General features: G+C 44.3%; 1 protein-coding gene across 3 annotated transcripts in view; it reads right to left on the bottom strand.

The window, feature by feature from the left end:
• Window positions 1-22234, bottom strand: part of klhdc3 (kelch domain containing 3) — a 63850-nt gene that overhangs the window by 23156 nt on the left and 18460 nt on the right. For 2 of the 3 annotated variants that reach the window (XM_073056260.1, XM_073056261.1), the window contains exons 2-4: window positions 16977-17217; window positions 10485-10661; window positions 6662-6777 (exon numbers count right to left, since the gene is read on the bottom strand). In XM_073056260.1, coding sequence (XP_072912361.1) covers window positions 6662-6777; window positions 10485-10661; window positions 16977-17130 — 447 coding nt within the window. In that variant the 5' untranslated portion in view covers window positions 17131-17217. The remainder of the gene's footprint in view (window positions 1-6661; window positions 6778-10484; window positions 10662-16976; window positions 17218-22234) is intronic. The other variant, XM_073056262.1, reaches the window with a different exon arrangement.

Below are 22234 nucleotides of genomic sequence, written 5' to 3'. Positions count from 1 at the left end.
TCCATGACTGGCCGTTATTCGACATGCCAAGAGTTTGGCCTGAGAGTCTCGCTCGTGTTCAGAAGCCTGAGATCACGGGGCTCTGGAGACGGACGGATCGAGGGTCGGTGTCACGGCAGGAGACTTGTGTGTCGTCGGGGAGGCCAGAAAACTTTCGCTGTGGGCCCGAAGACCCGAGATCTTTGCAATCTTCGGATACAGAGCTCGAAAAAAAGCAACGAAACAGACTTTTAACATTGTAAACCAGCGGGTTGTTATGTCTCCTGCTTGCTGTGAAAATGGGGGGACACCTCTTGCTCCCTTATTAGGGAGAGAGACACCTTGTGGTTTGTTGAATGCTGGATGAAATGCGAAGCCTTTGGGGCAACTTTGGTCTGTGTCTCTGCTATTGCTTAGCAAATGCTTGGGCTCGGTGATGGTACCAATGCACCTTTTTTTTGCTGGTGGAGGGAAGGGGGATCGTTGTTTGCTGCTGCTCACACATGGGAGGGGGAGCTGGGGGGGACTTTGGGGTTCTCACATTTAACTGTCATTCATTCTTTGGGGCCCTTCTCTGTTTTTGTGAATGTCTGCGAAGAAAAAGCATTTCAGGATGTATATCGTATACATTTCTCTGACATTAAATTGGACTTTTAAACCTTTGAATTACTCATAAAATGTGGTCTGAGCTTCATCTAAGTCACAATAGTAGCCAAACACAATCTGCCTAAACTAATAACACACAAACAATTGTACTTTTCATGTCTTTACTGAACACATCGTTTCGTCACTTACAGTCCAGGCTGGAAAAAGTATGTGAACCCTGGTATTTAATAACTGGTAAAACCACCTTTAGCAGCATAACCTCCACCAAGAGTTTCCTGCAGCTGCTAATCAGACTTGCACAATGGGGTGGAGAAACTTTAGACCAGTCCTCCACGCAAAACTGTTTCAGTTAATCAATATTTCTGGGATACCTTGCATGAACAGCCCTCTTCAGATCATACACAGGCAGCAGCTCAATTAGGTTAAGGTCTGAATTCTGACTTGGCCATTCCAAAACACAAATTTTCTTCTTTTTAAACCATTCTGTTGTTGATTTACTTGCGTTTCAGATCATTCTTTTGTTGTATCATCCAACTTCCATTAAGCTTCAGGTGACAGACTGCTACCCTGACATTCTCCTGTAAATTGTATCGATACAATTTTGAATTTATTGCTCCCTCAACGATTGCAAACTGTCCAAGCCCTGAGGCAGCAAAGCAGCCGCAAACCATGTTGCTCCTCCCACCATGCTTCACAGATGGGATGAGGTTTTGGTGTTGGTGTGCAGTACCCTTTTCCCTCCAAACATAGCAGTGTGTACTTCTTCCAAGAAGTTCAACTTTTGCCTCACCTGTCCACAGAACATTGTCCCAGAAGTGTTGTGGAACATCAGGGTGATCTCTTGCAAACTTGATTTTGTTTTAATGTGGCAGGGCACCTCAACAACCCACACCTCCAATCTCATCTCATTGATTGGAACACCTGACTCCAAATAACTTTTGTAGAAGGCATTACCCCAGAGGTTCATATACTTTCTTGAACCTAGACTATGATTGTTTAAACAGTTCACTCAGTATTGACGAGAAGTAGTACAGCTGTTTGTGTGTTAGTAACTTAGGCAGATTGTGTTTGTCTATTATTGTGACTTAGAAAAAGATCGGGCCACATTTTATGAGTAATTAATGCTGAAAACCAGGTAATTTGCATAGGGTTCAGAAACAGTTCCTTGCAAATGTATGTCAACGAGCTTGATGAAAATGCAGTAAGCAAGTTTGTGGATGACACCAAGATTGGGGATATAGTGGACATGGCTTGCATGGCATGGGTTTGGACCAGTTGTAAAATGGCAGATGGAATTTAATACAGACAAGTGACAGGTGTCACATTTGGGGAAGACAAACCAGTACAGTACTTACATGGTGAGTGGTAGGACACTGAGGAGTGTGGTAGCACAAAGGGACCTGAGAATACAGATCCGTAATTTAAAGTTGCATCGCAGATAGATAGGGTCATGGAGCTTTTGGTATATTGGCCTTCATAAATCGAAGTATTGAGTACAGCAGTTGGGATGTTATGTTGAAGCTGTACAAGAAGTTGGTGAGGCCTAATTTGGAGTATTGTGCGTAGTTACAGTCAGTAAGACTGAAAGAGTACAGAGAAACTTTACAAGGATGTTGCCAGGAATTGAGTAATAGGGTAAGGTTCTGACTTTATTCCTTAGATTGTAGGAGAATGAGGGGGATTTGACAGAGAGATATACAAAATTATGAGGGGTATAAATAGGGCATTTTCCACTGAGGTTGGGTGAGACTAGAACTAAGGGTCATTAATTAAGGGTAAATGGTGAAATGTTTAAGGGGAACATGAGGGGAAACCTCTTCACTCATGGGATGATGAAAGTGTGGAACAAGCTGCCAGTGGGTTCGATTTCAACATTTAAGAGAAACTTGGATAGTCACATGAATGGGAGGGGCATGGAGGGCTCGGGTCTGTGTGCAGGTTGATGGGACTAGGCAGATCACGGACTAGGCCTGTTCAGTGCTGTACTGCTCTATGACTGTACGTTGAATGATGCAGGTCAGTAACAACTTCTAATGGACAGCTGGATAGATACATAGATTGGAAAGGTTTAGAAGGATATTGGCCAAATGCTGGCAAATAAGATGGGGCATCTTGGTTGGTATGGGCCTGCTGGGTCGAAGGGCCTGTTTTCGTGCTAGTTGACTCCATGACTCTATTTATATAACAATTACAGCATGGAAACAGGCCATCTCCGCCCTTCTAGTCCATGCTGAACGCTTACTCTCACCTAGTTGCACCGACCTGCACTCAGCCCATAACCCTCCATTCCTTTCCTGCCCATATACCTGTCCAATTTTACTTTAAGTGACAATACCAAACCTGCCTCTACCACTTCTACTGGAAGCTCATTCCACATAGCTACCACTCTCTGAGTAAAGAAATTCCCCCTTGTGTTACCCCTAAACTTTGGCCCCCTAACTCTCAACTCATGTCCTCTTGTTTGAATCTCCCCTACTCTCAATGGAAAAAGCCTATCCACATCAACTCTATCTATCCCCCTCATAATCTTAAATACCTCTATCAAGTCCCTCAACCTGCTACGCTCCAAAGAATAAACACCTAACTTGTTCAACCTTTCTCTGTAACTTAGGTGCTGAAACCCAGGTAACATCCTAGTAAATCTTCTCTGTACTCTCTCTCTAATTTGTTGACATCTTTCTTATAATTCGGTGACCAGAACTGTACACAATACTCCAAATTTGGCCTGACCAATGCCTTGTACAATTTTAACATTACATCCCAACTCCTATACTCAATGCTCTGATTTATAAAGGCCAGCATACCAAAAGCTTTCTTCACTCCCCTATCACATGAGATTCTACCTTCAGGGAACTATGCACCATTATTCCTAGATCACTCTGTTCTACTGCATTCTTCAATGCCCTACCATTTACCATGTATGTCCTATTTTGATTATTCCTACCAAAATGTAGCACCTCACACTTATCAGCATTAAACTCCATCTGCTATCTTTCAGCCCACTCTTCTAACTGGCCTAAATCTCTCTGCAAGCTATGAAAACCTACTTCATTATTCACAATGCCACCTATCTTAGTATCATCTGCATGCTTACTAATCCAATTTACCACCCCATCATCCAGATCATTAATGTATATGACAAAACAACACTGGACCCAGTACAGATCCCTGAGGCACACCATTAGTCACCGGCCTCCAACCTGACAAACAGTTATCCACCACTACTCTCTGGCATCTCCCATCCAGCCACCGTTGAATCCATTTTACTACTTCAATATTAATACCTAACGATTGAACCTTCCGAACTAACCTTCCCTGTGGAACCTTGTTAATGGCCTTACTGAAGTCCATATAGACAACATCCACTGCTTTACCCTTGTCAACTTTCCTCATAACCTCTTCAAAAAATTCAGTAAGATTTGTCAAACATGACCTTCCACGCACAAATCCATGTTGACTGTTCCTAATCAGGCCCTGTTTATCCAGATAATTATATATACCATCTCTAAGAATATTTTCCATTAATTTACCCACCACTGATGTCAAACTTACAGGCCTATAATTGCTAGGTTTACTCTTAGAACCCTTTTTAAACAATGGAACAACATGAGCAATACACCAATCCTCCGGCACCATCCCCGTTTCTAATGACATTTGAAATATTTATCATCATCATAATTTTATACTTCTAGGCCTCTTCTTATTTTTCTACATCTGTCTACACTTCTTGCTGCCTTTGGAAGCAGTCAACATAATCAGAGACCCCAAACGTTCTCTCTTCACTCCACTCCCATTGGGCAGGAGACACAAAAACCTGAAAGCATGTAGCACTGGGCTCTAGGACCTTTTCTGTCCTGTTATTACAAGACTACTGAATGGACCTCTTGTATGGTAAGATGGACTCTTAAACTCATCATCTATCACACTGCACTTTAATGTCTGCTTGCACTGCACTCTGCTATTACTGGAACAAGAGAGTTCAGAAGAATGAGGGGTGAACTCATTGAACCTATCGAATGGTGAAAGGCCTTGATAGAGTGGATGTGGAGAGGATGTTTCCTAAGGTGGGAGAGTCTAAGACCAGAGGACACAGCCTCAGGATAGAGGGGTGTCCTTTTAGAATGGAGATGAGGAGCAATTTCTTTAGCCAGGGAGTGGTGAATCTGTGGAACTTGTTGCCACAGGCGGCTGTGGAGGCCAAGTCTGAATGTATATTTACGGCAGAGGTTGATAGATTCTTCATTGGTCAGAGCCTGAAGGGATGTGGGTGGGAGGGGGGCAGTTGGGGCTGAGAGGAAAATGGATCAACCATGGTGAAATGGTGGAGCAGACTCGATTGGCCAAATGGCCTAATTCTGCTCCTATGCCTTATGAATCACTTTATTCTGAATTCTGCTATTGGTTTATCTCGTTCCGAGAAAATGGAGACATCTTTTCCTCCCTTATTAGGGAGAGAATCTGCGGTACGTCGGGTGTAACACAAAGTCTTTGGGGTAACTGCAAGTCTTTGTCTTTGCTGTTGCTTTGCTCACGTTGAGTGTTTGGTGATGATGCCGATGCTTGTTTTTTTTTGCTGGTGGAGGGAGGGGGGATTGTTGCTCGCTGCCACTTACACGCAGGAGGGAGGGGAGCTGGGAGGGGCACTTTGCAGTTCTTATGTTTATCTGTCATTCATTCTTTGGGGCACTTCTCCGTTCTCGTGAATGCTTGCGAAGAAAAAGCATTTCAGGATGTATATTGTACACATTTCTCTGACATTAAATTGGACCTTTGAACTATAGCGATGAATACTTACGGTGAAATTTTCTGTATAGATGGCATGCAAAACAAAGATTTTCACTGTATTTCGTACAGTACATGTGACAATGATAAACCAATTTATGCACTGCCTATTTAAGTGTCTGTCTAAATGCCACTTAAATATTGTGATCGTATCCGATTCCAGCACTCTGGAGCCATGAGGCAATGGTTCTAACTGCTGGAATATCGGTTCAAGTTAAATGCAATTGGGTGAAACAAGCTACTTTGAAAAGTTGATATGGAGGTAGTTAGCAGGAGTGTCAGCTGCATTTACTGACAGGTAGCCCCCAGAAGTTCCAGAGACAAGGTTACATACTCTTTGCCGTGCTTAATTGACTTACTAGTCTCAATTCTATAATCAAAAGGCAGGGGTGATCCCAAATCATGACTGTGGAGCCTTAGAGATTGTTGGACCTGACCCTCTGTATTTATTTATAGTCCCTCAATAACACCTGAAAGTGCCTGATACAAGACTGAGTTGACTTTGCAATGCCAGCCCTATTTCTCTCTCCACAAAAGCTGCCTGGCCTACTGAGTCTCTTCTGTTTCTATTTCACATTTTCAACATCTTTGGAGTGTGTCCAGTCTCAAGCCACACACGCCAGGAAGCACGGTCTGGAAGAGGACACCAAGGAGGATCACTTAACTCCAGTGACTGAGAACCTTGTGCGCGGCACAGAGAAGATGAAGGGGGGATTTTCATGCGTGTTGCTTCCCGAGGTGAACAGCATCATCAAGGATGCCTGCCACCCTGGCCATTCTCTTTTCTCTCTTCTACCTTCTGAGAGAAAATACAGAAGCTTGTAAGCTGGATCACCAATCCCAAGAGCAGCTTCACATATCAGATTTCTGAATCAATCACTTCTTTCACATTCCCTTCCCAATGCTGCTGCCATGCTCTCAAACTTTTAGTTCTACCTCTCAGTTCATGTGTTACTGTCGCTTTAGCCCTATCTCAGTCTGCACTACCTTACTTGCACCATCCTGCTGTTCTGTCCGTTACTGTATTTATTATTATCAACCATTCTGCAAGCAAGGAATTTCATTGTAGCCTGCTGTATGTGACAATAAACTAATCGGAATCTTAAGAGTCGGCTTTAATAGATTAAGTGCCCCCAGAGACGGAAAGCTTGACACTCTGGAGCAATGTGCGCAAACAGTATAGGGAGAGTTCTGCCCGACAATGGTGTCACCACACTCTACATTGGGACGCAGGGTAAAGGGCAAAGACTGGGCAACTGGGCAGTTGACTGTTCCTCTGCTCAGTGATCCTTACCAGCTGTTCGTAGCCTCCAAATATGAACATGGACTTGCCCAGAGCGCAGGCAGAGTGCCCGTCCCGAGCACCAGGAATTAGGCCGTGGACCTTCGGGGTGGACCAGGTGTGAGAGTCTGCAAGTGAGAGAAATGTTAGCAGCCAAGAACATCTCCCCAGATGCCCCCCCCCCCACAAACAGCATGAAGCTCACAGCCTCACCACACAAGAACAGTACCCTCACAGCATCATTAACCATTTCCGTGCACTCCAAAAGGGCTCTCAGCCAATGAAATCATCAGGAAATGGTTTCAGGTGGGACCAATCCCTCTGCACAGCAACTTCTGCCCATGATTGAGACTAACAGGCCAAGATCATGCGACTGGAGTGTTCACCATTAAGGGCATCTTTTGGAAAGAATGGCACGGTACTATCAGAACCAGGGCAGCACCCCACAACATTCTAGCCAATTGTCATCTCCAAAGCAACGAGCTAGCTCCATTTCCTGCACATTGCTCTCCCCAGACGGAACAGCCATAGAGTTCCCTTGGTCCTGTCCTCACTTTCCAGCCCACCATGCTCTACATTCACTGTACCATCCCTCCATCACTTGGCCAGCTACAAATGTGATCCTACCACCAGTCAAACCTTCCCCTCTCCTCCCTTCTCTGCCTTCCCCAGGGACCTCACTCTACGTGATTCCCTGGTCTGCTTGTCCCTCCCCGCCCTCCCCTTGCACTGTTCCCCCACACCCACAGAAGGTGAAACACTTGTCACTTCACTTCCGCCAGCATCCAGGGACCCAAGCAGCACTTCCATGTGACGCAGAAATTCATCTACACCTCTTCCAACGCCATCTACTATATTTGGTGCTCACAGTGCAGTCTCTTCTACTTTGCTGAACAAACTGTAGATTAGGTGATCCTTTTACACAGCACACATGCACTGTCCTCAATGAATCTGCAGCTTCTGTTTCCCTTTGCACACTCACAGACCAGTCTGCCCTCAGCCTTCTCTATTGCTAGGGAGAAACCAAATGCAGATTGGAAGAACATCTCATATTCCATTTGGAAAGCTTACAACTCAATGGGATGAATAGTGAATTTCCCATTTTCAGGAAACCTACACCACTGTGCTCTCTCCCACATATCATCAACCATCCACCTTATTTTCTTCTCCCTTCACCCTCTCCCCATCTGGCTTTAGGAATCAGTGAGAACCACACCCTCTCCCACAGGTAATCTTACCCTCTGTATAATATTGCTCCTCTCCTGACACCGGGGCTCAACATGAAATAATCCATTCACACTCTTTCCTCCACAGATTGTTTGACACACTGAGTTCTTCCAGCACTGTTTATTTCGTGATTACCTTGTCACAGCGATCCTGCTCTGCAGAGATAGGCTGATGTGTTTTATTTAGGTGAGAATGGCAGCAGGCTTCCAATATCACCAGACTTAAAACCAACCAGTGAGATCACATGGATGATAATCCACAGATCACCTGCTCCACACTGCCTCCTTTGAAAATTTAAGTGTCAATTGTTGCAATTCTAATTATTTCGTGGCTCATTCAGCAAGAGCCTTGGTTAAAATCATTTGCCTTTCCAGCAGCTATGAGGAGTGTGAAGGAACATTCTCCATTTGCTTGAGTGATTGCTGCTCTAACAACTCTCAAGAAACTCAACACCATCTAGAACAAAGCACCTCATCCACCACTCAAAATACTCCCTCCTTTCACCACTGGCACAGTGTTTGTGGAACAAGGCAAAATGCACCATAATTACTCACCCAGGCTCTTCTGACAGCACCTCCCAAACCTGTGACCTCTACTACCAAGGACAAGGACACAGATACAGCAGAACTCAAGCACCAGCAGGTTCCACACTAACTGACTTGGAAATGTATTGCTGGTCTTTCATCGTCATGGGGTCTAACTCCGGGAACTCCCTCTCTAACAGCACTTCACCTCAAGGATTGTAGTGATTCAAGATGCTGATGCACCTCCACCTTCTCAAGGAGCAAGAAGGGGAAGGAGGGTGAATATGTGCTAGTCTATACTGGGGGCGGGGGGGGGGGGGGTAGTTGGAGATAGAGCTAGCAGCTTTAAATTCCTGGGCTAAACTGAGCCCAGCACATAGATGCAATCATAAGGAAAGCATGCCAGTGTCTTTCCCTTCTTCGGAGGTTGAGGAGGTAAATTGGATTATTATTTTTGTCACGTATACCAAGGTACTGTGAAAAACTTATCCTGCAGATCAATTCATTACATCTGCATTGAGATATTGGAATTGGTTTATTACTGTCACATGTACTGGGGTACAGTGAAAAGCCCAGTACGTTATTGGTATGCTATCGGTTTACCTTACAAATTAAACAATAACAGAGTACTGAATAAAATGTCAGGTACAGAGAAAGTGCCGAGCAGATAGACATAAAAGGAGCAAGATCATAATGAGGTAGATTGTGATTTGAAGAGTTCATCTTGTTGTATTAGGAAACTGTTCAAAAATATGATTACAGCGAGCAGGGTAGAGGACATCCTCGAGACTGGTGCTACATGTTTTCAGGCTTTTGTATTTTCTACCAAATGGGGGGGGGGGGGGGGAAGAGAGAGAGAGAGAGAAGATGTCCAGCGTAGGCAAGGTCTTTGATTAAGTTGGCTGCTTTACTGAGGCAGCATGAAATGTAGAGTCCGTGGAGGGGAGACTGGTGCCCGTGATGTGTTGAGCTATGTCCATAAACTAACAATTTCTATTGTTAACTGTCCTGACTGGTTGCATCATGGTCTAGTATGGCAATTTGAATGCACAGACATATAGAAGCTGCAGAAAATAGTGGCCTCCGTCGATACATCATAGGCATGTCCCTCCATACAGTTGACTGGTACTATCTAAAGAAGGTGCTCCCTTAGAAAGGCAACATCCATCAAAGACCCCCACCATCTGGGCCATGCTATCTACTGGCAGCTATCATCAGGCAGAAAAACAGAAGCCTGATGTCTCACACCACCAGGTTCAGGAACGGCTACTTCTCCTTGTTGGATTAAGGTGTAGAATTGTTACTTTTCTTGCAGTTTAGCTTTCCTATGTTTGCTTATCATTTTTATGTAATGACCTATATACCTGTAATTATTCCGTAAATTTTCCAGTAAATGTTGTATAGCTGATTCGGTACTTTTCTAGAAGCTCTCAGATTGTCTGCAGCAAGTGTCACACCACTTGAATTTAGCTATTTTATAGGTTAATTGTTATTACTGGAATTTTGGTTATATCTAGCCTGGGCATGAATTGACCATGACTAACTTTTCTTTGTTCATTCTTCGCTCTTGTAACACTTAATAAGATGGCCGTAATCACCAAGTTTATGTCTCATTTATGACTTCAGAAGAACTTTGAATCAATATCATCAGATCCAACACCTTCAACCATTTGGTTCTTGAACCAACCAGCAAGACCTTAATCACTACAGTTTAGCAATACTACAACCACCTTGAACACATTAACTTCGTTTTTATTTTGTTCTAATAGTGTTCTTTGATGTAAAAATTGTGCATAATTTATTTTTTTCTTGTGAATGTTGCTTATATGATGCTATGTGCTTGTGATGCTGCTGCAAGTAAGATTCTCAATGCACTTGTGCATACGTGTATTTGTGCTGTGACAGCGAACTCCATTTTGACAATTTGGGGTTAGCAATAGATACTCAGGTCAGTAAATGAAACAAACCACCCCACTGACAGCAAGGTGCTCCCTCAACATGGTGGTGCTCCACTCTCTCCACTGGCCAGTTTGGGGTGGGGGTCATAGAAGACGGAACAAGGCAATGTCCGGGAGTGCACTTACAGACATCGAATGCATACAACACATTGCATGCTCCTTCTGTGTCATTCCTTCCGCCCCAGACATAGATGGTGTCATCGACGAGCACAGCAGTGTGGCCATACCTCATGTACGGCACCGGAGGCGTCTGGTCTTTCCGCTCCGAATGGAAAGGCGGGAGCTTCGTCCAGCGAAGCGAAACTGTGGCAGAGAGGGAAATATTTTTACTTGGTTGTAGAACTTGTAAGAGTCATCAGGGTGCTTACACTGTTTGAGGCAAGGGCACCAGACTTCAGACCTCTCTACAGTGCCAGGTATCTGCAGCACACAGCCCACGGTGCAATAGCAAGGGCCATGACAGCTATGGGTACCACTGCTGCTCTATTTCACTTCAGGCCCTGTGCCAGCATTTATTGCCCATCCTTCACTGTCATAGTGAACGATAGTGCTGCAGAACAGAGCGACTTTGGAATACAAGAACATGGTTCCCTGGAAGTGGAGTCATAGGTAGAGAGGGTGATGAAAATGGTTTTTGACACACTAACCTTCTTCAGTCAGAGCAATGAGTAAAGAAGTTGGGATGTTATGCTGCAATTGTACAAAATGTTGGCAAGGCCACATTTTTAGAGTTCAGTTTTGGTCTCCCTGCTGCTGGGAAAATGATACTAAGCTGCGCAGAGGTGATTTACAAGGATGTTGTTAGGACTTAGAGACAGTTAATTATGGAGAGACTGGACAAGCTAGGACTTTATTCTTTGGAGCGCGAGAGACTGAGGGGTAATTTTTGAGAGATGTATAACATCATGAGGGGCACAGATAGGGTGAATGCAGTCTTTTTTTCTCAGGGCTGAGGAAATCAAAAACTAGAGGAAATGGATTTAAACTAAGAGGGGAAAGATTTAGAAGGAACTTCAGCTGAGTTGAAGCTTTTGTTTTTACACAGCGCAGCGAGTGGCATGTAAATGGAATGAGTGGCCAGAGAAAGTGGTTGAGGCAGGTACAGTTTTCAAGATTTAAAAGACAGAGAAGTACATGGATTGAAACTGTTTCAAAGGTTATGGGACCAATGCTAAAAAGTGGGACTAACTTGGATGGGACGTTTTGGTTGTTTTTCAGTGCTTTTGAAAAGTATTCACACCCTTAGAAGTTTTCATGTTTTATTGTTTTACAACAATGAATCTCAGAGGACTTAATTTGGCTTTTTGACACTGATCAACAGAAAAAAATCTTTTGTGTCAAAGTGAAAACAGATCTTTACAAAGTGATCTAAATTAATTACAAATATAAAACACAAAATAATTGATTGCATAAGTATTCACCCCCTTCAAATCAGTATTGAGTAGATGCACCTTTGGCAGCAATTACAACCTTGAGTCTGTGTGGATAGGTCTCTATCAGCTTTACACATCTGGACACTGCAATTTTCCCCTATTTTTCTTTTCACAACTGCTCAAGTTCTGTCAGATGGCATGGGGATTGTGAGTGAACAGCCCTTTTCAAGTCCAGCTGCAAATTCTCAGTTGAATTGTGATCTGGACTCTGACTTGGCTACTCCAGGACATCAACTTTGTTGTTTCTAAGACATTCCTGTGTAGCTTTGGCTTTATTTTTGGGGTCATTGTCATGCTGAAAAACAAATCTTCTCCCAAGATGCAGTTCTCTTGCAGACTGTATCAGGTTTTCCGCCAGGAGTTCCCTGAATTTTGCTGCATTCACTTTTATCCTCTACCATCGAGGGCCTGCTGCAGTGAAGCATCCCCACAGCATGATGCAGCCACCACCGTGCTTCACGGTAAGGACGGTGTGTTTTTGATGTTGCGCAGTGTTTGGCTTTAGTCTGATGGCCGCAAAGCTCAATATTGATTTCATCAGACCATAGAACCTACTTCCAGCTGACTTCGGAGTCTCTCCCACATGCCTTCTGGCAAACTCTAGCCAAGATTTCATGTGAGGTTCCCCCCCCCCCCCCCCAAATCAGTGGCTTCCTCTTTGTCACTGTCCCATAAAGCTGTGACCTTTGAAGCACCCAGGCAACTGTTGCATGCGCAGTCTCTCCCATCTCAGCCGCTGAAGATGGTAACTCCTCCAGAGTTGCCTCCGGTCTCTTGGTGGCCTCCCTCACTAGTCCCCTTCTCTCGGTTTTTGAGGACAGTCATCTCTAGGCAGATTTACAGGTGTGCCATATTCTTTCCATTTCTTAATGATTGACTTAACTGTACTCCAAGGGATATTCAGTGACTTGGAAATTTCCTTGTATCCATCTCCTGACTTGTGCTTTTCAATAACCTTTTTATGGAATTGCTTGAAGTGTTATTTTGTCTTCCTGGTGTAGATTTTGCCAGGATACTGACTCACCAGCAATTGGAATGAATACTTTTTTAGGCATTGTACACCAACTGAGCCAAAGAGCCTGCTTCTATGCTAGCTGACACTATTACCATCATCAGGACTGTAGCCTTAAATGCCTCACATTATTTTTCTATGTCAGTCTACTCTTTTGCTGACTTGAAAATAGTCAGCATAACTAGAGACCCTCCCACCCTGGACATTCTCTCTTCTCCCAGAGTTGGGGAAACAAGAACTAGAAAGTATAGATATAAGGTGGTACGGGATTTAAGACACTTGAAGGGAAACTATTTGGTTTTTACACAAAGGATAGTACCCATGTGGAATTAGCTGCTGAAGGAAATTGTTGAGGCATGTATAGTACAAATTTTAAAAGACAGTTGGACAGGCACATGGATTGGAAAGCTTTAGAGGATATGGGCCAAATACAGGCAATGGAATAGCTCAGATGGGCATCTTGGTCAGTATAAACGAGTTGAGCTGAACAGCCTGTTTTGTGCCATATGACTCCATGATTCTGGACAAGCAGACATATCCTGGGTTGGAGTCACAGAGGAAAATTAAATGCAAGTGTCATTCCCTGAAGGACCAAGTGAACCAGGTCTGACATTCCAAGCAATGACTTCTAATTTAAACTAAAACTCACAGCTGCCATAGTTGGATTGAACTCTGCTCCCTGCAACATAGTCTGGTAGTTTGACTCCAGATCACCTCCGCACCTGAGAGGCACGTGGCCACCAGATAGTTACAGGCACACTCCAACAGATGGAGCCAGGATGCAGAGAACCTTAACACATGGCAACTATATTCTTGGGACAACTGCCAGTTAAGGTGGTGTCTGCATACAATACTCCTACGGTCGACATCTTCTAGATAGCTCACCAACCTATTCATTTCACTTCTTTTATGTCTGTTTTATGCCAGAGAGGGAAACTGCCTTTTGATCACCGGTGGGATCACTCTGGCGTCAGAGAGGGAGACTGCCTTTTGATCACCGGTGGGATCACTCTGGCGTCAGAGAGGGAGACTGCCTTTTGATCACCGGTGGGATCACTCTGCCGTCAGAGAGGGAGACTGCCTTTTGATCACCGGTGGGATCACTCTGCCGTCAGAGAGGGAGACTGCCTTTTGATCACCGGTGGGATCACTCTGCCGTCAGAGAGGGAGACTGCCTTTTGATCACCGGTGGGATCACTCTGGCGTCAGAGAGGGAGACTGCCTTTTGATCACCGGTGGGATCACTCTGCCGTCAGAGAGGGAGACTGCCTTTTGATCACCGGTGGGATCACTCTGCCGTCAGAGAGGGAGACTGCCTTTTGATCACCGGTGGGATCACTCTGCCGTCAGAGAGGGAGACTGCCTTTTGATCACCGGTGGGATCACTCTGCCGTCAGAGAGGGAGACTGCCTTTTGATCACCGGTGGGATCACTCTGCCGTCAGAGAGGGAGACTGCCTTTTGATCACCGGTGGGATCACTCTGCCGTCAGAGAGGGAGACTGCCTTTTGATCACCGGTGGGATCACTCTGCCGTCAGAGAGGGAGACTGCCTTTTGATCACAGGTGGGATCACTCTGCTGTCAAGAGAGGAGAGAGCCCGCTGTTGTGCCTGGACGATGTTACTCAGGTTTTTCTGCATTTTCGATATGGATATGGACTTTTTTCCCGTCTTTATTTTTTTTTAATATTCTGTGTTTTTTGCCTGATCTTTCTCAGGGTTTTTTGTGCATAGGAGGGGAATTTGGGGTTGATGGTCCTGTTCCATTTTTTGTTCTTTTTTTTGTGTGGGGTAGGGGGATTTGGGGTTGATGACCGTGATGCCATTCTTTGCTTTCTTGGCTTCGTGGCTATCTGGAGAAGAATTTCAGAGTTGTACTCTGATAATAAATGAATCTTTGAATATACAACTGGGGAGAGGATGCAGAGGAGATTCACCAAGATATTACCTGGAATAGAACATTTTACTTATGGAAGACTGGCATTTGCTTTCCTTGTAGAGGCAGCCACGGAGGTATCTGACAAAATTGTACAGAATTATGAGTTAGTAGGGTAGATCTCTTGGGTGAGAACTACATTTTCCTACACTGGAAGTGTCTCAGACGAGAGGGCACAGGTTTAAAGTGAGAAATGTGAGGTTCAGAAGGGAACCCGAAGAGAAGTTTAAAATTTTGTTTTTACATGTAATGTGTAGAAGGACCTATTCGTAGGCAGGCAGTTCCCCTGTCAAAGGCTGCCAGTGTCCTCTACTGCCCTGAGCAAGGATAAACCGCAGGCCAGAGCCAGCTTTATCCAGAGCCTTTCTGCATCCCAAAAACAGCAGTGGTGTCAGATGTTGATATGATCGAGTAATCTGTTAGCAGTTTTCCCCTCTCACATTAGCTCACTGAAATGGGACTCCCGCCCCCCCACTGTGACTGCGGCATGCCCACTATCCGTAGCTCAACAAGCTCAACTCCCTGGGCTTCTGTACCTCCCTCTGCAACTGGATCCTTGACTTCCTCACCGGGAGCCCAAGCCAGTGTGAACCTGATATAACATCTCTTCGCTGACAATCAACACCAGCGCACCTCAACGATGCGTGCTTGGCCCACTGCTCTGCTCTCTCTTCACCCACAACTGTGTGGCTAGGCACTGTTCAAACCCCATCTATAAATTTGCCAATGACACAACTATTGTTGGCAGAATTTCAGATGGTAACAGGGAGGCATATGGGAGCTTGTCGAGTGGTGTTGCAACAATAAGCTTGCACTCAGTGTCAGTAACACCAAGGAACAGGAAGTTGAGGGAATATATGCCAGTCCTCAAGGCATTAGCAGTGGCAACAGTGAGCAGTTTAAAGTTTCAGGGTGTCAAGATCTATCCTTGGCTCAACACAATGATGCAACTGCACAGAAGGCACAACAGTGGCTACATTTCATTAGGAGTTTGAGATTTGAGAGTGTCACGGGTGATATTCCACATTTCTACAGATGTAGCGTGGAGAGCATTCTAATTGTTTACATTGCTGTCTGGCATGGAAGGGCCACTGCTCAGGATGGGAAAAAGCTGCAGAAAATTATAAACTCAGACAATTCTATCATGGGCACTCCCTTCCCAGCACTGAGGACACCTTCATAAGGCGATACCTCAAAAAGGCGTCACCAATCATTAGGGTCCCCATTCCCCAGGACATGCTGTCTTCTCCTTGCTACCATCAAGGAGAAGATACAGGAGCCTAAAGATACACACTCAACATTTCAGGAACAGCTTCTTCCCCTCTGCCATCAGACTTCTGAATGGACAATGAATTCATGTACAAAGCAAGAAGTTTCATGACATATGCCAGTGATATTAAACCTGATCTGACAGCTCCATTTAAGTTGGGAGATAAAATTGTGGAATGTTAGGGATGTCGTCGGCTAACGATTGCTTTCTGATACGTCAGGGCACGCAGCACTCAGCAATATTGTCTTTCCTGGGATGGCAGCTGCTCCATGCTTTCCTGAAATTTCCAGTGCGAAGACACATAGGGACACCCTGCCTGAGCTGTCGGGTTTTGGCAGCCTTGCTATCTCAGAGAGTTCGTCACAGTCGTATAGCAAGGAGAAGGCACTTCAGCCCAAATCATCCCTGCCAATCAAGATTCCCATTGAAACTTGTTCCATTTCCCAGCATTTGACACACATCCCTCGAACCATTTCCTATCCATGGACCTGTCCAACTGTCTTTTATATGTTGTTAAAACAGCTGCCTCTTGGGCAACTAGTTCATATAGCGACCACGCCCTCTCAGACCTCGTTTAAATCTTTCCCATTGCACCTTTAACCTTCATCCTCTAGTTGTTAATTTCCTTTCCCTGGGAAGAACACTGTGTGCATTCATCATATCTATCCCCCTCATGATTTTATACACCTTTATATGGTCTCCTACATTTATCAAAATAAATACCTAGCCTGTCCAACCTCTCCCAATAATTCAGGCCCTCAAGTCCTGGCAACATTCTCATGAATCTTTGCACTCTTTCTGGTTGAATGGTATCTGAATGAAGGGTGCTCCTCTACCACTGCCATCACCCACCAATCAGCCAGCAGGACCGCCACCCAGCTAATGGAGGGGTGAGGGCTCAAAAAGGGAGAAAACAAAGACCAGACAGTGGTGGGCTGAAGTCCCTCCACACAAAACAGGATGCTTACCTGCATTAAAGACATGCACATCGATCTGTCGAAGTGTCTCATAGTCCTCACCCGAACAGTAACCCCCGAAGGAGTAAACTTTGTGTCCAACGGCCACTGCTGCATGGTTCACCCTTCGCGGGCCTCCTTCCAGGTGCACCGCCCACCGCAACATTCCCTTCTGCCGGACCGCTGCTTCTCAGGAGCAGCCGGGAAGGCCGCTCCGTTTCGCCGGCTCAGACACGAACCATCTCAAATGCAGCTGTGGGGTGGAAAGAGGACAGGACAGAGTTACTGCACCAAACTACCAGGTCAACGCTACCATCTCCCTTCAAGAGACCACAGATACTATCATTGGCCCTCCTGTGTAACATAGGCCACTTTAAAGTAGGAGTCCCAACCTTTTTTATGCCATGGACCCCTACCATTATCCAAGGGGTCCATGGACCCCAGGTTGGGAACCCCTGCAGGATTCACATCATATGACAGAAAGTGAGGATAGCAACAGACAGCATGGGAGATATATCCACATGTATAGATAGGATATATACATATTTATATACAGATCAGCAGAATTGCAGACAAATGGCAAGCAAAACTTAATACTGAGGTAGAAAGTGACATACTTTGGCAGAGTAAAGATAATGTCAGCTTAATGGGACAGAATGAGCAGGGTGTGTAAGTATAGCACATGTAATTCTGGTCATCCTATTATAGGAAGGATATGGAGATGGTATAGAAGAGTTTTATCAGGATGTGTCTGGATTAGAGCTATGTGCTATAAGAGAAGGTTGAACAAACCTGGGTTGAAGGCTGAAGGGAGGATTTCAAAATTATGAGGCATAGATACAGTAGGCAGTAAGAATCTTTTCTCCATGATAGAAATATCAAATACCAGAGGCCTTGCATTTAAAATGTGGGGGGGGGGGGTGGGAGTTAGTTTAAAGGCAGTGTGAGGGGTAAGTTTGTAAGAATAGTAGGTGTCTGAAATAGATCACCAGAGGTAGTGATGGAAGCAGGCAGTTAGGTAGTTTAACAGGCTTTCAGTTGGACACCTGAATAATAATAATAATAATAAATTTATGGAGCACTTTTCATACAGATGATATAGTTCAAAGTACTTTACAATGGGATAAAAGTAGAATCATGAAAATAGAAGACAAAACAATGTTAGTTAAAAGCAAGGTTAAATAAACAGATTTTGAACTGGCATTTAAAAGTGTCAACTGCATCTGCATCGCTTATAGTTTCAGGTATTTGAATTCCACAGTTCAGGAGTGTAATTCAAATAAGCTGACCTACCAATTATCTTTTGAGGGAGATTATTTAAATTTAAGAGATCAGCAGAGGATAACTGAGAGCTCAAGTGGAACTATAAAACGAAAATGATTCTACGCTGTACTCGGGTCCTAGATCATGATAGCTTAAAAAACAAGTAAGAGAACTTTAAAATCAATTCTAAAAGATACAGGAAGCCAATGCAGAGTAGCTAGTATGGGAGTCATATGTTCCCTTATCCTGGCTGTGGTAGAAGTCTGGATGAGCTGAAGTTTGTCAAAAGATTGCTTTGAAAGGCCAGTGAAAAGTACATTGTAGTAATCTAGTCGATTAAAAATAAAGACCTGAATTTGTTTTTCAGCATCACTGCGTGACTGAAATGGACGCACCTTTGCAATATTTCCTAAGTCTAGAAATGCTGCTCTGATCACTTTCTTTATTTGGCATTTAAACTTCAAATCTAAATCAAGGATAACATCCAGGCTTGTTACTTCCGATTTTACAAAGGGAGCCAAATTCCCAAATTTATCAAGAAGTTCATCTCTTTTGACTTTGGGACCAACAAAGTATTTCAGTTTTATCCTCATTTCGTTTTAGGAAAGTTATTGATTTGTTTATTGCAGCCATACCAGAGGTCAGTGTGCTTACCATCATCAGGCTCCACTGAGATATACCATTGTGTGCCATGTGCAGAACTGCAGATCAACTTTATGCTCTCTAATGATGTCTCCTAAGGGGAGCAAGTACAAGAAGAGTAGGGGACCAGCCAGCTTCTCTGAGCAACACCATAAGGTACACAGTATCTCTTAGAAAACTGGTCTCCAGGACAGAGAGAAAATAAATCTCTAAGACATATGAATGAAGCCAATTAAGGACACTGCAGAGAAGCCAACCCAGTTCTCAAGTGATCAAGGAGAACACTGTGGCCAATTGTGTCAAAAGCAGCAGTTATGAAGCGAGATGAATTTTACACAGGAGAACAACATTTTAGTACATGTAGACAACAAGACTGGCATAACATCATAGATTGAATGGACTGTTTTGTGCTGTAATGTTTTATGGCTATGCTCCAAGTATACACATACAGTAAATGCCAAGACATTTGAAAGTGGTTATTGAAACCTGGGACTTGTAAGAGGTGGCCCGAATCACAAAGCAGGGAGCTGAAGTGATATGCTAATCAGATTTTTAATAACTGTGCTATCATATCCAGTTTTGGTCATCACAAGTCCTAGTAAGAGTGCAGAGAAGGTGAACTGCTGTGGTTCAAGGGTTACACTGCAGCTGGATTCCTGGTAGATTGCAGAACAGGGCACCTTATATCAAAGCAATGGGAAAAAGATCCAGATGAACCACAAGAAAATACTTTAAAAAAATAATGACCAGCTGGAAATCACTGTCTGAAAATCTGGTGGCAACTGGTTCAAGGGAAACACAAGGGCTAAGGGGAAATGGGTAAATATTTGAAAGCAAAACATCAGCGTGGAACAGAGCAGGGAACTGGGGCTGACTGGACTGATCTGGCACACCAACAACACACAAGACCCAAGAAGACCAGCCTGTCCCACCCTTCTTATGATGCTGGCTGATCTCTCCCATGCTTCATGACCTTCTCCTGCTATATCCCACAGCCCCCAATTCTCTGATATTTAAATACCCCCGCTGATCCAGCCTCAACTCTGATACGTACACACTTAAGATTAGCAGCCACTGTAGGTGACTCAGCTCCTCGATCCTGCTTTACCATTCAGTGAAATCTTGGCTGTTCTGACTGTAACTCAACTGCACCTTCCTATCTACTCCCAGTAATCTTTCACCATCGTATCAAGTGTCTGTCCAACTCGGCCTTTAAATATTTAAAGGCTGAGGAATAGTTCCAAAGACTCAGGTTTCTGAGGGAAAAACTTTTTTTTCATCTTTGCCTTGAATGATGGGAAGCATAAGAACACAAGAAATAGAGCAGGAGTGGGCCATCTGGCCCATACAGCCTGCTCCGCTATTCAATAAGATCATGGCTGATCTGGCCATGGAATCATCTCCACCTATCTGCCTTTTTCCCAATAACCCTTAGTTCCACTACTACGCAAAAATCTATGCAACCTTATCTTAAATATATTTACTAAGGTAGCCTGCAATACTTCACTGGGCAGAGAATTCCACAGATTCACCACTCTCTCAGAAAAGCAGTTGCTCAGCTCCGTGCTAAATCTACTCCCTGGAATCCTGAGGCTAAATCCCCTAGTTTTAGTCTCACCTACCAGTGGAAACAACTTTCCTGCCTCTATCTTTCATAATTTTATATGTTTCTATAAGATCTCCTCTCATTCTTCGGAATTCCAATCAGTACAGTCCCAGGCGACTCCATCTCTCCTCACAGTTTAACCTCCTCATCTCTGGAATCAACCTGATGAATCTCCTCTGCACTGCCTCCAAAGCCAGTATATCCTTCCTCAAGTAAGGAGACCAGAACTGCACACAGTACTCCAGGTGCAGCCTCACCAGTACCCTGTACAGTTGCAGCATGACCTCCCTGCTTTTAATTTCAATCCCTCTAGCAATGAAGGCCAGCATTCCATTTGCCTTCTTGATAGCCTGCTGCACCTGCAAACCAACCTTTTGGGATTCATGCACAAGCACTCCCAAGTCCCTCTGCACAGCTGCATGCTCTCTGCATCCAGCTTGTCAAGACCTCTCAGGATCTCATTTGGCCAATATTTACACAGGATCATTCTTCAGGAAATGCCCAGCAGTTCACGACTTATTGATGGTTACATTTAATTCCTTTTGGGAACTCCTCAGTAAATGCGGCAACATTCAGCCATGCCACCACACCAAATCACAGGCTGATATCAAAACACAATCTTGCAGCAAGGGACTTGCCCTATGACACTCCAAAGTTCTTCTATCATCTTGAAGAAAATGAGAGCAGGAGTTGGCATCCAGTCCCCTCCAGCCTACCCTGCCATTGTGGCTGAACTACCCCGGCCTCAATTTGTGTTATTTCTCCCTGCCCTTCTGATCTTCCATCTATCAAAATATCAGTCACTATTATTCATTCACCGGCCTCATTCTCTAGAGGACCAACATTTACCTTAACTGTCCTCACCCTCTACAGAAACTTTTACCACTTGCCAGTAGATCATATGCAAGTTCTCCCTTCCCTTCATGAGCTTTTTGTGTCTTCTACTGCTGGATCCTAAAAACTTGCCAGTAATCTTGTCTATCACCGGCTCTTTAAACTTTGTACACTCTAGTTTTCAATTAAATATTATCGTTTACCTCCTTTGTCAACCACAGATTACGGCTTTTTCTCATGGAATCCTTTTTGATGGGGAGAAGTGCCTCTGAATATTATGTATTTGAATACTGTACCTGCCACTGTTCTTCCTCTGACCTCCCACAGCTTGTTTACCCAGTCCTTTTTAACGAGCTCCTCCCTCGTACCACTAGAATTGTTATTATTTAAACTGAAGTCAGTGGCTATAGGTTCATCCTTAGACACAAGAGACTGCAAGTGGTTGAACTGTCAGTAACAACCTGCTGGAGGAACTCAGTGGATCAAGCAGCATCTGTGGGGGGGCATTAGGGAGGGAATTGTCATCAGATGAGTCATTGAGACAGAAACAGGACTGTGTGAGGACAGACAGAAGCAGCAGAGTATGGGTGGACCAATGGATGACAAATCCTCTGCTGCATGGCCCATACATCTCTAGGGAGGGAATTAAAGTGTTCATTAACCCAGACAGGCAAGGGCCCTTTCCATTACCAATAGATTGTATCAAATATTTATGCCTCATTACCCAGCCTAAAGCAGTAAGGACTGAGTCACTGCCACTGCTAACCAGTACTGTTTTAAAACTAGCAAGATAACACAGCTAATGAGTGAATCACCATGCTGGTACAATGATAATTATTTGCATCGACTCAGACCAGATGGCCTTTGTACTTCAGTCCACTCTGTACTGTACCAGAGGGAGAAGGCACCTTCCCTTCATCACACC

The sequence above is a fragment of the Hemitrygon akajei genome, chromosome 9, assembly GCF_048418815.1.
Source record: "Hemitrygon akajei chromosome 9, sHemAka1.3, whole genome shotgun sequence".
NCBI classification, from domain to species: Eukaryota; Metazoa; Chordata; class Chondrichthyes; order Myliobatiformes; family Dasyatidae; genus Hemitrygon; species Hemitrygon akajei.
Note: the sequence above shows the minus strand (reverse complement) of the source record. Positions and strands in the feature narration are given on the sequence as shown.